We start from the raw sequence: 16,364 nt of genomic DNA, 5'->3' as shown, positions 1-16,364 counted from the left end.
CGAGTTAACTCATGAAATCATGCGATTAACTGCGATTAAATATTTTAATCTATTGACAGCCCTAATATATATATATTATTTACGAATAAACAATAGAATGAGTATAACACAAGGTCATTAGAAATACATGAGTGAAGATTTTTCATAAGCCTGTTCATATTATTAAGATTCTTTTTATATTTGATTTTGATCGTAAGTGATTAAGATTGTGATCAGTTTTTACATGGGGTAAAATTAAAACGGCATATATGCACACATAATTATTTATTTCGTTTTGTGAGTTTGTGAAATGAGTAGTGGGCTGGTCTGGATGAAATCCTAATATGGTCTTTTTTCAGTCCAGCTGCTGCTGCTGATGATGAAGCGCAAAATAAATAGCAGGTGCAGAGTCAGTTCAGACATTCACTATAATTTTTTACACAAATCATGAACTATTATAGGTGCTTATAAAACGGTTAGTTCCAATCCTTGATTCTGATCGGTCAATAGGTGTGCTTTATTCACGATAAAACACTGCTATGACCGCTTCACCCAACGGTTCTATTTAATATCACTGCGCCCTTAGCAACACCCTTAGCAACACATAAACATATAATGAGACAAAGTCTGAGAACAGTTTGTTGTTTTTATTTGAGCTTTCATGTTGTTGTTCGCAGTCAGGGACTATTTTTTCTAGCGGAAGGAATGCTTTTATTGATTCAACTTCATGAAAGTTGCACTAATATTTTTTTTACTTTAATATTGTGTGGTAACCGTTTTATAAAAGCAATAAGGTACTCGAGGCAAGTGCTGTATCGTGAATAAGTAACGGCTGAAGGGGTTCGCGTCGTGCCTAACAACGCCCTTCAGCCGTTACTTATTCACGATACAGCACAGCCTCTCGTACCTTATTGCTTACATATACTGTCAATTCTGATCATTATTCTGAAACTAGGCTGAAACCAGCTTGGTCCTGCTGAGTTTAGCTCATCTAATCTAGAGTTTAGATTAGCTAATCTAATTGAACCTAAAGTAGCTAAGTAGCATACAAGAAACTTCCAGGCAGGTGTGCTGAGGTACTCTGAGAATGGTTGTGTTAAAAACAAAACAATCAATGTTAGTTTTGGGACAACACACTAAATGCATTGTCCCAAAATACACACATCTCTGTTTTATTATTGGAACAACAGATATTGGTTACAGTAGTTTTACGACAACTTGGGTTGTCACTTTTGTTTATTTTAACACAAAATCAACACAAAATGACACAAAATGTGTTAATATGACACAAATCCTGTCTTAGAGCATGAAACCGGTCCTCCAGGACCAAATTTGGGCACCACCGATTTTGAAGAATGAAATAGAAATGTCATGAGACCAAACCATAAAACCCTAAACCCATAACCCTTACACCGAACTCAATTCAAATCAACAAATGATATAAACAGATATGATATTTAAAAGCATCTGTAGTTCTGCTGGTTCTGAGTTGTATGTACATCATAAACAAACATCACTGATGACACCACAAACATTGTTTTCTCCTCACAGTGAGTCAATGACATTTGAAGGAAGGTTTGTATTTCAGCTGTCTCCAGAACAGACTCACTACATCATAACAAAATGAATAAAAGAACAACGCTGATGTACATTGAAATCGGCTGTTTTATAGTCTGTGTTAGCGGATGGATCTTGGTTTGTTCCACAATGCCGACTGAATACTGGACTTACTCGGAAGTGAAGAGTTTGGTTCTTACGTCTTCACATTATTTCTCTAATCTCTGGAAAGACTGTCTCTCAGACTCTACAGGCGTGTCAGACTGTAAAGAGTTTCCTTCTATGTTGGCTTTGCAGAGTAAGTATGAATAATCAATCGCTTTAGCTATGATTTGAACTAAGGTCATTACTGCTTATGTATTTTGCTTCTATAGATGGACTCTGTTGTTATTGATTGTGTTTGCAGAAGTTAAGTTTGGTCCACAAAAGCCATTTGTTTATATTTTTGACGCTGAATCTGCATAGCATGAAGTTTGATCTATAATATCTTACTCAATGATTTATTCATTACTTATACAACATTTCTTATAACTTGTATACAGTTATTTTAATGCAGCATGTCATGGTAAGTGTGATAAATAATGTAAATAATAAAGAAACATATTTGACAAACGGGATTGCTATTACAAACATCATCCTTTGTCTTTGACAGCATACATTCACCTGTGTCGATCTCTCATCATCATCTCTATAATTTTGGGATTTTTTGGAGCTGTTCTGGCTCTGGTCGGGATGAAGTGCACAAAACTTGGAGGATCTGTTAGTTTAAATGCCAAAATTACCCTCTCTGCAGGAATCAACTACTTAATATCAGGTAAATCGTTCATTATTTAATTAACGGTGGCGAACACTGTACACTGTGTAGTTGAGTTTCTTAAAAAATGAAGGTAACTTGTTGCCCTAAAAACTTTAAGTAATGATTACTTAAAAACTTTAAGTGAAGTTTACTTAAACATATAAGTTGTTCTTACAACAATTTTAAATTGAATAGACTTAATGTTTTAAGTTCTTCCAATATTCCTGCACTCTTAACCCTGATTAGTTGATATTACTAGAAATTTGTGAGGAAACCATCACTTATATTACTTTTGATGTTATAAATGGTATTATAACACAAAATTCATGACTGACTTTGAAGGAGTATTCCATTTTCTTAAAAGAAAAATCCAGATAATTTACTCACCACCATGTCATCCAGGATGTTGATGTCTTTCTTTGTTCAGTCGAGAAGAGATTGTGTTTTTTGGGGAGGGCATTGCAGGATTTTTCTCATTTTGGTGGACTTTAATAGAGCCCAACATTTAATACTTAACACTTAACAGTTTTTTTCAACAGAGTTTCAAAAGACTATAAACGATCCCAAACGAGGCATAAGGGTCTTATCTAGCGAAACGATTGTCATTTTTGACAAGAAAAATAATAAATATCCACTCTTAAACCACAACTTCCCGTCCAAATCCGGTCGCGATGCCCCAGCGCGACCCCACGCAATACGCCATGACGTCAAGAGGTCAAAGAGGACGAACGCGAAACTCCGCCCCAGTGTTTACAAATGTGTTGAAAGAGGACCGTTCCGACGTTGTTGTATGTCAACTGATAATTAATGTCTTTGTGTCAGTTTATTGTTTACAATGGTCCGCAAATGTGCGTTTTATATATGTAACACGTGACCTCTCTACGTCACTACGCATTTACGTTAGGTCGCGCTGGACCGTATCTAGAAAAGTGGATTTTTTTTTTTTCAAAAATGACAATCGTTTCGCTAGATAAGACCCTTATGCCTCATTTGGGATTGTTTATAGTCTTTTGAAACTCTGTTGAAAAAAATTTTAAGTGTTGAGTTAAGTATTAAATGTTGGGCTCTATTAAAGTCCATTAAAATGAAAAAAAAATCCTGCAATGTTTTCCTCAAAAAACATAATTTCTTCTCGACTGAACAAAGAAAGACATCAACATTTTGGATGACATGGTGGTGCGTAAATTATTTGGACTTTTCTTTTAAGAAAATGGAATATTCCTTTAAGTCAATCATTGAATAAACGTGATTCTCCACAGAAACACACAAAACTGTGTTTTTGACCTACATTGTCAGTACCGTGGAGAGAAATACATTAAAATGTTCTGAACAGGGTTCATGTACGGAAACACTGATCAACTGAACGGTGACTTCACAAAATTATAATTTACAACAAAACAACATCAATAATATAAGAGCTTGAACCTATATGACATTTTATGAACAAATATTTGAGTAGTGAAGGTTCTTATCAGTTCTTATTCTGTGAAAAATCAGCAAATAATCAAAATATTCAGGCGCAAAGGATTATGGGTATTCCTCACAACATGAACTAATAATTTTAAGTTGATTTTACTTGAATTTTTTAGTTTAATGGATTTTGTAAGCTTAAAAGTTAAATTAACTAAACTTTTAAGCTTTTGCTTCAAAACAGAAAATATTAAGTGATGTTTATTTGATTGTTTAAGTAAAGACAATATCTGGGTTAACAGTAAATGAGAGGCAGAAATTGTCAAAATGCTTGTGTGTTTTCTTTTAATAAAAGTATTGTTATGCATTTAAAATAAGTTTAATATGCTATATCCATTCAAATAATATATATATAATTATTAATAGTGCACAAATTTTGTTTATCCTACAGAATACAAAACTTTTTTGTTTTATAATTTATTGATATTTAAAGTTTATTTTTAACCGTTGTAAAGTAGAGTGACACCACTTGCCACCCAAATTGAAGATCAAAAGTAGTACACTTCTATAGTGTCCTTAAAGTGCTTTACTTTTGCACACTAAATTTTTCACACTTAATATACTTCACTGTGCTATTTTGAGACACCATAAATATGAACTAAAATGTGCTAAAATGAATTTAAAAGGTATATTTAAGGAACAACTTGTAGTAAACTTGAACCCATCTTTGTATGAAGGTTGAGTTCGGGTTTAATACAAGTGTTAACTAAATACATTTTTAAATACAGAGAGATAGTATGTTAAAAGTGCATTTTGGTTCATATTCATGGTGTCTCAAAATAGCACAGTGAAGTATATTTAGATGATCTTAAGAACATCTTAAGAAGTTTAAAAGATGAATTTTTAGTATGTTAAGTACAAAATTAGTGTGCGAAAATAAAGCACTTTAAGTACACTATGGAAGTGTACTACTTTTTCACCTGGGGAATGACCCAAATACTGAAACTTCAGCAGTATTTCTGAGTATTGTTGTGAAGTGTTTGACTTCTGCATTCTGTTTGTGCTTCAGGTCTCTCTGCTATGTTTGCTTACAGCTGGTATGGAAACAAAGTTATATCCGAGTTCATGGACCCCAATTACAAAGCAAAAAAGTGAATGCATGTTTCTATCACTTACTAAATCTGATGAAATGAAAGTAATCATTTGAACTTGATATTGAAACAGAGCGTCTTGATACAGGTTTGAACTTGGAGCGGCTCTGTTTGTAGGATGGGGCGGATCGGCTCTCCTCATCTCTGGAGGACTTGTCTACATCATCTCTGCATGGAATGAAGCCTGCCAATCCAGGTATCCATCCATATAAACTGTTTATTGTATTTAATCACTTGACATAAGCAAAAGAGAAAAATAGGAACAGATGCAGGAAAATGAAGTCAAAAAGGCAGTGCAGAGATGAATCATGCTAACACCTACTTTCACCCTGAAAATTCAACTTATTTTTATGACTATGACATTTATTTCAGTTCGACCCAAGAAACATCATATTATTATCATTCTTCTGAACGAACCCAAACACCATACATGACTGGTTCACCTTCACCAGGACCTCTGAAAGAAGATGACAAACTCACGGCATCGAAAGGAAAAGCATTCCACAGCATGGCTGCATATGTTTAATACTTCATCTGTCAAAGTATAATGTAATAAGTATGTTTTCATCAAACTTTTAACAATAACACATTTTAGACACAATATTATTGTGTGACAGTTACACTGAGTGTTATGAAATGAAATTATCCAATAATAAAGATCCTGATCACTGTTTTTCAAACTTTCATTGGACAATGTTGAATCTGTGTTTAGTTTTTTAAGTGGCTTATAATTTGAAAGTGTTTGTGTAAATAAATAAATATCCTTTATATTAATGTGTATGTGTGTGTTTCTTTGGGCTTGAGTTGCTCATGTCAGTTCTTGTCTTTGGTGAACCCTGCTGATCCCTATATAGACCAGTAATTTTTAAAGTGTGGTCAAAAGTTTGAGAAACAGGTGTTGCAGGGGGATACAGTAGGGTCAGGGGATTAGGGTTTAATGAAGAGGTCACACACTTAAAGTCGCCATGAAACAGAAGTAGGGACTGTCTTGTTATCCCCGTGGTGATGTATATCTGAGTGAAACAGCTTCTGAAATGAAATAAGACAGGGCTGGACTTGAATTCGTCCATCGAGAACTGTTTGGATCGTTTGAAGTTGGGTCATGTTACTATTTGATAATCGCTGCGATCTTTTCCCAGACCCCGCCCACCTGCCATACAATATGACCGGAAGTAAAGAGAGATCGTTTCAAGGAGGGGAGGAGATTTGCATTTAGGATTTAAGATTTTGAGGGCATTTTTTGGTATGCTCCTGTTTCAGCCTCCACTAAATGTTTCCTTTTGTTTATAAGAAGATGACGTGAGCTGTTGCTTAGGGTCATTTTCCTTTAAAAAAAAAAAAAAACACGGTGGAGATAAAGCACTACATGATACTAGTGATAATGGCAAGACAGAAGCAAATTGTCACAGCCTTATGCTTCTTCCGCGTCTGGTGTGAACACACCATTATGTTCTGTAGGGCAGTGGTTCCCAAACTTTTTCAGCGTGCGGCCCCCCTTGTGTACAGTGCATTTTTTCTCGGCCCCCCGAAAGAAAATTTATTACAAAAACAGTTTTAAAATATTTTAATTAAACAAAACATATAAAATTATACCTAATAGTGCTGTTTGTTAGTTGGCTTATTATTTTTTAGGTTTAATTACACAGAATTCATGATAAATCAACGCATTTTATAAAACGTCATAAAACTGGGGCCCCTCTGGCACCATCTCGCGGCCCCCCTGGGGGCCCTGGCCCCCAGTTTGAAAACCACTGCTGCCAGGGTCCTCATTTATAAAATACTGCGTAGAAAACATCCTAAATTTGATCATTTCTCAAAAGTGTGCACATATGAATCATAAAATGAATGTACGCATTGAAAAAGCATGTACACTTCACTTCACAATCTATAAATCGCAAATGAGCTTAAACTGTTGAACAGCTGAACTGTTGCAGATCTCCGCCTTTAAACAATGGCTAATTTATATAGACAAATATGACATATAAATGAGCGCTTGACAATGTTCAAATCCTTTTCGAGCAGAAAAAAAGACTTATTTTCCCAAAACCTGCAGCAATCAAACAAGCAAAAGTGCGTACGTCTGCTCAGACCCTGACGTGGTGTTAAGCATTTTTCCACGTCAAAGTTTTTATAAATATGGACTTTGCCATGGATATTTGCATATGCACACTTAACAATCAAATTTGTGTGCACGCTTTATAAATAAGAACCCAGAAGCTTAAGCTTTTGCATGATGTCCTCTTATATATACAAAATAATTACACACAGTGCATACATAATGCAAAAACAAACTTTTATTTTGTATGCGATTTATCACGATTAATCTTTTGACAGCCCAAATATTTTATATACATTTTTTTTTAATTTATGGCCACCATGCCAGAATTAGATTTGTTGTTTTTGCAATGTTATAGTGATCATATATAATTGTTTCTCAGTCTTTCTAATTTTAAAGAAATTAGTCTTTTACACAGACGATGCCTAAAGAAGACATTTAGTCCTGAACATGTATTTATTTATTGTTTGTACATATTTCCTGTATTTTCTTAATCATAGATTGAAAAATAAATATGGATGGACATTAAAACAAGAAGTGTGGTGGTGGTGGCCTAAGACTTTTGCATAGTACTGTATATAAATAAAAATTTTCTTAAATGTATACACGTATGTGTGTGTATTTATATATACATAACAATTATACGCAGAACACACACACACATATATTATACAAACAAAGTTTATTTTGTATGCAATTAATTGTTTGACAGCACTAAATTGAACTCAAATTAGTCTTTGTTGAAAACATACATCTGTCTTTACGATCAACACACACATTCATCTTAACACATGTAATATAGACAGCATTACCCACCATTTTGTGGATGTTATTTAAAATCTTATTGCATTGAATTGTAAATCAGTTATCTGTACAGACAAATAATAATCTCTTTACAATAATGACACACCTTTCAGGAGTAACCAATGACTTTGTACAGCGCTGTTTAATGCACACTTATTTCTACTCAGAAAAATCTATGGCCAAGCACATCTGTGTGTCACGTTATATCTGTATAAAGTGTAGAAAGAAAATCTTAAGAGACACAGCTTCTCAATACACTCTCATGTGTTGTCAACACTCTTTACAGTATCATCACACATATTCAACCTGTAAACACAGAGGAAACTGAACTGAAGATATCACAATCTATAAACAAGTAAACAGAACAATCTTTGATTTTTCATTTCATATATACAGACAGACATCTCAGAGGAATGTGTACATGTTTAAATCACATGAAGCACAAATTCATTCTCTTTAGTTATAAATCGTATACATCCCAAAACTCTTCACAATGAGCACTTGTGATCAGACTATGTCGACCATTTGACGTGAACGGTGTGGAAGTCCCAGCGGTCTGGATGACCCATATGAAGGAGTTTGCTGTATGGTGAGGTGCTCCACTGAAACACAGGCACCTGATCCCACGCTGGACCACTGACAGCCAACATCTCAAAGTTCTTCACCATTTCATAACTCGTCATCTAGAGAAATAAGAAGATATAAGGGCATACATTACTTATTTAGCAGTATATGGGGATGATAAGTACATGTAGGTCAATGGGCACATTTGGCTAAGATGCCAGGGCACACCCCTACTTTTTTCAAAAGACATCCTGGGATATTTAACGACCACAGAGAGTCAGGACGTCGGTTTAACGTCTCATCCAAAGGACGGTGCTTTTTGACAGAATAGTGTCCCCATCACTATACTGGGGTGTTAAGACCCACACAGACCACAGGGTGAGGTCAAAATCTTTATAACTTTTTATTTACCTTCATGTCAGTTCCACCATGCGACCGCTGTCTTAGAGCCCCAAATGGATATGTGCCATTGGCAGGATTAAGGTCAGAGCGGGCCGAGATGGTGTTCTCACCGTTCTGAACTGGGTCACATTCATTACAACGGGACAAAGGGTCATCCTTGTAGTTATTGTACCTGCCAAAGAGAGACATGTATACAGATAAAAGCACTACAAAGAAAAATACAACGAAAAGCATCGCAAATGTACCTAAACAGCTATAAAACACCCCAAGAAGAATAAAGGCCTGATATGTTTTAGAGCTTTCTTACCTCATAAGACGCACCATCGACTCGATGTCAGTAACGAGAGTTTGGTTCCTGCGGAAAATCTGCGCTCTTGGATTCTCACTAAAGGAAAACCAAGATCCGTATTTCTGAACCAGCTCCTGACCTCCGCTCGCATTGAAGACCTCCTCAAAATACCTACAACAACAAACACTTTATTAGATTTCACTTTAATGTGCAGAGTACAAACACAGATGAGCTTGCCACAGGAACATTAAAAAACACAATATGACATTTTCACCACTAGAGGTCACTAAACAACAACAACCGCAGCTTGATGATGATGTGATAGAGCGTGGGATGATGGGAGTTGTAGTTTTTACCATAGATATGTATAATAAAAACTAGCACTGCGTCCCAAACCGCCTACTTCCATACTATATAGTAGGCAAAGAGTATGAGAAGTAGTGCTTTTTGCCTACTATATAGTATGGAAGTATGCGGTTTGGGACGCAGCGTAGAGTCTCTTACATCATCACCGGCAGCCATCTTGCCTCAGGCAGCTCGTTCACTTGTAGCATTGTGTTTTAATGGTGCATGTCCTTATAAATGACCATAACTTGCTCGATTTTCTACCAATTTTCAAATGGTTTGGTTTCTTACAAACATTGTTAATGTGGCTTTAATTCAGGATGCTTGAACATGTTTCATGAACATTATTCATAAGTATGCAGTGTCATAGGTACACCTCTTATAACAAACCAAACCATTTAAAAATCGGTAGAACAAGTTATGGTTATTTAAAAGTATGCGCGTTAGCAGCCGATGTTAATAATTAACAATTTGGGACAAATATGATGTTATTTAATGTTCAACTATGTAAGTGGTGTGGCAGGGATTTGAGCAGCGCTCAGAGTCACAGCGGACAGCCGCCATCAGTGTTTACAGTCATAGAAAATAATGTGTTTGATTTTTAGATTTCATACTCACGGTATGTTGTAGCTCGCCCAGTAGCCCGTCTTCAACAGTTCCTCAGTTTTATCTGCTGTTATAATCAAACCGCTAAAAGAAACCACACACACAAAAACAGCTCAGCTACACAATAATATCTGTATGCTGATGTGATATGGACTGTTGTTTAAACAATGCTTTACAATTTCTACAAACATACCTTCAAAAAACAAAACAAAGGCACTTTTATATGTTAAAGGAATATTCCACTTTCTTAAAAAAAATGTGATAATTTACTGACCCCCATGTCATCCAAAATGTTGATGTCTTTCTTTGTTCAGTCAAGAAGACATTAAGTTTTTTGAGGAAAACATTCCAGGATTTTTTTTCACGTTAATAGACTTTATTGGACCTCAATCGTTTACAGTTCCAATGCAGTCCAAAATCGCAGTTTCAACACAGCTTGAAAGGGATCTAAACGATCCAAAATGAGGCATAAGGGTCCTATCTAGCAAAACGATTGTCATTTTCGGCAAGAAAAATAAAGAAGCACTTTTAAACCACAACTTCCGTCTTGCACCAGCCCTTCGCGACCTCATGTAATTGCGTAAGCACATCGAAAGGTCACACGTCACAAATGTGAAATGCATACTTGTGGACCATTTTAAACCATAAACTGACACAAAGACATTAATTAGTATCCTTCAAAATACAACAACGTCTGAACGCTCCTCTCTCTTCACACATGTAAACACTGGGGCGGTAGTTTTGCATGCTTCATGTGTGACCTGTTATCGTGCTTACGCATTATGTAAGGTCTCGCTGGCACGTCACATGGCCAGTGCAAGACGAAAAGTTGTGGTTTAAAAGTGCATTTTTTTTCTTGATGAAAATGACAATCGTTTTGCTAGACAAGACCCTTTTTCCTTGTTTGGAAAGTCCTCTGAAACTGCGTTAAAACTGCAATTTTAAACTGCATTTAAACCATAAACTGTTGAGGTCCAATAAAGTCTATTCAGGGATCCCACACTTTAGTTAACTTCAAATTCAAGGACCTTTCAAGGACTTTTCAGGTCCAATACCCTCAAATTCAATGACTAAATGTGGGGACATATTTCAAGTGAGAGCAAGGTTACATTGTGTTACCTTTAAAGATACATTGTTACAGTTCCCTTTCGAGGGAATTCGCACTGCGTCACTGCAGTGACACTTTGGGGACGCCTCCAGGGGTAAGTCCTCTGAATGGGTGTATCAAATTCAACCAATGGTGAGGCTTAATGACAAAGACAGGGTGACGCAGGAGCCAGGAAGTATATCGCTATCTGAAATATTGCCAAAGACGGCCTTACAGGGACGCAGGAAGTATGGCAAGGGAGACGCAGCGTCTCGTTCCCTTCTCAGGGAACAACGTAACCCGAGACGTTTTCATGTGTCAAACACAACTATACAAAAAAGCATTTTGGTATGAATCAACATTCACATACAGAAGATATAAGCATTAAAAGCGAACAGTTTAGCACGTGTGCTTAAAAAGTCTAGAAATTTTATGATATTATCCTACAATACACAGGGAATAATATGGATTTTTTTTTTAAACTTCTTGCGTAAAATACAGATTCAAGCACTTTCAATGACCTGTATCCATGTATGTATTTTCAAAAACTTCCAAGGGCCTTGAATTTTCCCCCCAGATTCACAAACTTTCAAGGATTTCAAGGACCCGTGGGAACCCTGTCTATTAAATTGAGAAAAATCCTGGAATGTTTTCTTCAAAAAACATACAATTTCTTCTTAACTGAACAAAGAAAGACATCAACATTTTGGATGACATTGTGTGAGTAAATATTCAAAAAAATTTTTAAAGAAAGTGAGGTATTCCTTTAAGATGTGTCAATGCAAGGTGTTTTTAAATGAAGGCAGGTCAAACATGCATTTTAGTCTGGGACTAGGATAAACCCTATCCCAAAAACCGTCCCAAAATGTTTAAGAACACTTACGGTATTTGCTCCAGGACTGTGAAAAGGCCTTGTTTCATCTGTCCTTCTCCTGGGACGAAGAGTTTGTAGTCGACTATCATCCACTGATTGTTGTATCTGTCAAAGCAAGCAGATTTAGTTTTGTTCGAACATCATCTTTTGTCTACATTTTCACGTTCTCATCGTCTATAAGATAAAGAGTTACTCTATTTATGTTCCGCTGTTGTAACTGCTGAAGATGTCAGCCCACGCTCGTCCATTTTCAGCGAGTCGATTCGCTACGATGTTTCTCAGCCACTCCATAACGGCATCCTGAGGTTTCACGAATTTCCACAGATCATCATTACTGTTGCCAATCGTGGTTTCCATAGTAACCTAAGTAAAAGACATGACGTGACTTTACTGTTATGATTAAGTTTAATAATGATGTACCAAATAACTTTGAACAGCGTGTGTTGTACCAAACCACTGCTGAGGATGTAGAAATCATCGCCTGAGAAAATACTGCCAGGATAAGAAGAAAAGGCCTGAATTCTTCCAGGTATAATGCTCTTCTCTACGGTCACCACAATCAAAGATAACATAACAATCATTATTATATTAAAGCAGTGCATAGACATACCAATAATCCTATCATTCAGAATTTTGTTCAGTAAAATTTGTACATTATTGCTATATGATTAAAGCCTGGGCTGTGTCTAGATATACATTTGCAGGTGAAATTATAAAAGGCTGTTCAAGACATCATTTGTGTCAGTGTGTGTTTTTTTATTTTTTGTGATATTTATGTATAAATAAACATGGATTTACCGGTCGGAGACGTGCGGTAGGCAAAATTATATCTCTTTAATATCCTCAGCATTGACTGATAGGTGTTCCAGGTATCGTGTGACATCAGTAAATCCTTGTTGCCCGGCAGGAGTTTGATCAGAGCGGAGCACGAGCCAGAGCCGACGGCACGAGCCTGACTGGATTTATTCAACGCAGCCTCCAGATCCTCCAAATCTCCACCCAACTGAAACAGTATGAAACATTCAAGAGATATAATGCATGAATAAAGTATAAAGATATTGAGTATAAAAAAATGAGGCATAAGCAGCGTGCATTTCTGTACTCACATGAAGCCAAACGGGTCAATGGAAAAGTTTCCAATGGGAAAATCCACCTGTCCATTATAACCGTCCTCCAAACCCTTCAGCTGAAGTAAAGACAGACGCACCTAAAAACAACGTCAAACAGATTTAACATTAAGAAGACTTGTATTACAGTATAAATTCCTGCAGTTTCCCATCATACAGTTATCTCTGCCTTACTGAAAAATAAAACAGAAAATAAAAATGCCTCTCTGGAGGCTCAGTTGGAATAATAATATATTTATTATCAACAACAAGAAGTTCAGTTTTCTTCATTCACTACATTATAACATCTCTGTGTTACACAGCAGTTAAAAGAAAAGAGTTCAAGTTTAAAGTAACTTCAGGACTGAAAACACATTGACAAGAGATTCACACACTGTTTCTATCAATCTAGTCTTTATCTTAAAGGTGCCAAAGAATCCATTGATACTGTATGTTAAATTGTCCTCTACATAGAAGGTATGTGGCTTTATTAAGTGCAAAAATGATCCAGAAACAGTTTTACATGTCCATTTACAACCCAAGGATTGTCCCCAGAATGTAATGGTCTATTATTACCTTATTTAAGAAAGGGTCATGAATAATAATATTGAGCTCTGCTCTGATTGGCTGTTTCACAGAGCAGCTCCTTCAGTAGCTCTGTGTGTGTGTAAACAAAAAAGATACAGATTTTGAGGAATAATTAATTATTTTCAGATTATTAATGAACGTTTCTGGGTGGTAATTTTGTGTTTTTTCAGTATGGACCTGCAAAACTTCAGCCTAAACGCAAGCATATAGCATTAACTAGTATATAGCACTAGATCAGTCACAACTTTGTTTTTAGCATTGTAATAACATTGTACTTAATTTAATGTGGGGCGTACATCAAGACTGTAACGTCACAGTCTGTGTTATGTTGAGATTAGTGATGGTCGCTTTGAAGCACTGCTTCAGGAGGCTTTGAACTTTTACGAATCTTTTGTTTTGAATCATTTGGTTCAGAGCGTTTTTCAAACTGGCCAAGCCATGTGATTTTAGCAAACGAGGCTTCATTATGTCATAACTGTTTCGAAAATCCGATGGTTCACCACTAGGGGGAGTTGATCATAAATGACCAGTGTCTAATATGGTTAGGTGAACTCGGGTCAGTTTTATTATGCAAGTTCAGAAAACACGCATCCTTTTGACTAATAACACTACAATTTTGTCAACTTTTTGTTTATAGACAGATTTAATGACAAAAATGTGCATAATTAAAAGGGGAGATAGTTTTAATGATTTGTTTGCCCTAAATAAAACTAAAAACACATAATACACTTTTAATTATGTCTTAATTAAGTTCAATAATTTTTAACATGTTTTAATACAAATCTCACTTTTATTTTGTAAAATAAAGTGTAAAATGTTTGAACAGATCTGCTTTTACACCATTTTGACCAGCAGATGTCACCAGCGAGTGTGGCGTTTCGAACTGATTAATCCAGGTGTGTCTGATTATTGTTGTTGTGACTACTGAGGTCAGGCACACCTGGATTAATCAGTTTGTCCAATAATGGCAGACAGGAAACAAGGAGCTGGCTGAAGTTCAGGAAGTAGTGCAGCTGGGCATAAAGCCTATTGGTTCAATTGATTCAAAGCTTCGAAAAGCTTCGTTTCTCCCATCACTAGTTGAGATTGGTCTGTTTTCCAGCGGTCTTTGCGTGCACAGGCTTTACGCAAGGAAGAAACAATCATGTTTGACGCTCATATGATATGATATACATATCTTTTACACAACTCTTATTATTTATCTATGCCTAGATTAATACAGTTTTTACATTCTATGGCCCCTTTTAAAATTTTTGTTTATTTATAGCAAATCTCTCTTCTACCTGAAAATAAACCTGGAAAAAGTTTTCAGTCCCTCAGTGCTTTATTGTGTTATAAAACTGTTTTATTTTGTGATATAAAAACTTTCTTCTTCGCTGACACTGTAGATTAAAATCTTTAACAATAAGGCTAAAAAAGCAGACACTATAATCTGTGTATGAAATGTGTGAAGCAGCTCTTTTGAATGACTTGAGCTGCTGTGATTTCTACCTGATGCCAGTATGAAGAGTCGTTGTGTGCGTTCATCTGTTGTGTGATCCACTCAAGGTTCGTGTTAATGTATTGTTTGAGTCGCTGACAGTACTCTGGATCACGAGTAAATGGACCACAATATCCCATCAGTGTGTTCATCCAGTGTTTATAGATGAGCTAGGATTTTATAAAGCAGAGGGACACACATTTAATGTCATCAGTGAAGATAGATTAGATAATGTTGATTAAAGGTTAAATGAAATGATGTCAAACCTGTGATGTGACAGCAGACTCCACGAGTCCAGCAGCATAAGACTGTAACGAGTCATTATAACTGAGAGATGTGCTGACCTCCAGATAGGACCAACTGATTAAACACAAAACACATTATTAATACTATAAAAAACACAGAAAAAAGCTATTACAGCAGACACCGGACCAGTGAACCGATTCATTCAGAAATCCCCGAGTAAACAGAGACTTGACATGTATGGATTTATTATTAACTAAGGTTATATGTGCTCGTATCTTGTTTAACATTGATATAAATATAACAGACAATCACTTATACAGTTAGTCAATAATGTACATCTTATGAAAGATCTGCAATGACAACATGTATAATACAGCTTCCTGTTTTCTGTCATTTCTATTGTTTCTACTGTCTGTACTAATATGTATATTTTGTAATACTGCAGTGAAAGCGGTGTAAAGTGCTGAAGAATCAAACTCAAATAAAGCAGTGAAAGCTCTCACACACAGAGTTATTAAAGTACAAACCTTACCCGCTTTTATTAATGTCGTCGGTGAAATTAGCGACTGCGACGTAGTTTGCGTGAAATCCCTCTTTCACGATTAGATTTGCGGTTTTCTCATCATACAGCGCGGAGAAGATTTGAGCAAACGAGACATTTAAAACACTAAACAAATACACAAATAACAGATGACGCGCCATTGATCACCTGACAACCCTGTGACTTTCCTTCACAATAACAGATGCCAAAATAAAAGTCACGTCTGAGTCTGACTTTTGAACGTTGACGTAATTTCCACTGCACTAAATCACGAGGTAAGGGTGGGACAGATTGAGTGCCCGTGCCCCCTCCCTCCCCCATTTAAAAATGTTATTTAATAACATTTAATAAATTTAGCGTTTAGTTTACCTCACAGTCTGGAATCTTTTTATTTTAATTGAGTAAAAAGTCCCTTTATTATATATTCTATATATTTTCCAAAATATCAAGCGATACAAATATAATACATATCTCAAAATACCA

General features: G+C 36.0%; 2 protein-coding genes across 2 annotated transcripts; one reads left to right on the top strand and one right to left on the bottom strand.

Moving 5' to 3' along the window:
* Positions 1-1,460: 1,460 nt before the first annotated feature.
* cldn10c (claudin 10c) lies at positions 1,461-5,662 on the top strand. The gene is made up of 5 exons (XM_055215757.2): positions 1,461-1,834; positions 2,189-2,350; positions 4,812-4,893; positions 4,982-5,089; positions 5,266-5,662. Exons 1-5 carry the CDS (start codon positions 1,603-1,605, stop codon positions 5,417-5,419), a joined length of 738 nt encoding a protein of 245 aa, XP_055071732.1. The 5' UTR covers positions 1,461-1,602; the 3' UTR covers positions 5,420-5,662.
* Positions 5,663-7,612: 1,950 nt separating this feature from the next.
* Positions 7,613-16,094, bottom strand: plbd2 (phospholipase B domain containing 2). Its single transcript, XM_073854899.1, has 12 exons — positions 15,873-16,094; positions 15,361-15,454; positions 15,106-15,264; positions 13,032-13,127; positions 12,719-12,938; positions 12,370-12,464; positions 12,123-12,283; positions 11,930-12,025; positions 9,972-10,043; positions 9,027-9,179; positions 8,729-8,891; positions 7,613-8,436 (listed from the first exon to the last, which is right to left on the bottom strand). Exons 1-12 carry the CDS (start codon positions 16,040-16,042, stop codon positions 8,266-8,268), a joined length of 1,650 nt encoding a protein of 549 aa, XP_073711000.1. The 5' UTR covers positions 16,043-16,094; the 3' UTR covers positions 7,613-8,265.
* Between the last annotated feature and the right edge of the window lie 270 nt (positions 16,095-16,364).

Source organism: Misgurnus anguillicaudatus, chromosome 17, assembly GCF_027580225.2.
Source record: "Misgurnus anguillicaudatus chromosome 17, ASM2758022v2, whole genome shotgun sequence".
Classification (NCBI taxonomy): Eukaryota; Metazoa; Chordata; class Actinopteri; order Cypriniformes; family Cobitidae; genus Misgurnus; species Misgurnus anguillicaudatus.
The sequence above is the reverse complement of the archived record's forward strand: the minus strand, read 5'-3'. Positions and strand labels throughout refer to the sequence as shown.

Bases quoted from the DNA above. Each gene is read 5' to 3' on its own strand.
- plbd2 (XM_073854899.1), bottom strand. From the start codon at position 16,042: ATGGCGCGTCATCTGTTATTTGTGTATTTGTTTAGTGTTTTAAATGTC. The intron at 12,465-12,718 runs GTAAATCCATGT...TGGTGACCGTAG, and splicing joins CTACCGCACGTCTCCGACCG to AGAAGAGCATTATACCTGGA. The intron at 12,284-12,369 runs GTACAACACACG...TCTTTTACTTAG, and splicing joins ACATCCTCAGCAGTGGTTTG to GTTACTATGGAAACCACGAT.
- cldn10c (XM_055215757.2), top strand. From the start codon at position 1,603: ATGAATAAAAGAACAACGCTGATGTACATTGAAATCGGCTGTTTTATA. The intron at 1,835-2,188 runs GTAAGTATGAAT...TGTCTTTGACAG, and splicing joins TTCTATGTTGGCTTTGCAGA to CATACATTCACCTGTGTCGA. The intron at 2,351-4,811 runs GTAAATCGTTCA...TTTGTGCTTCAG, and splicing joins AATCAACTACTTAATATCAG to GTCTCTCTGCTATGTTTGCT.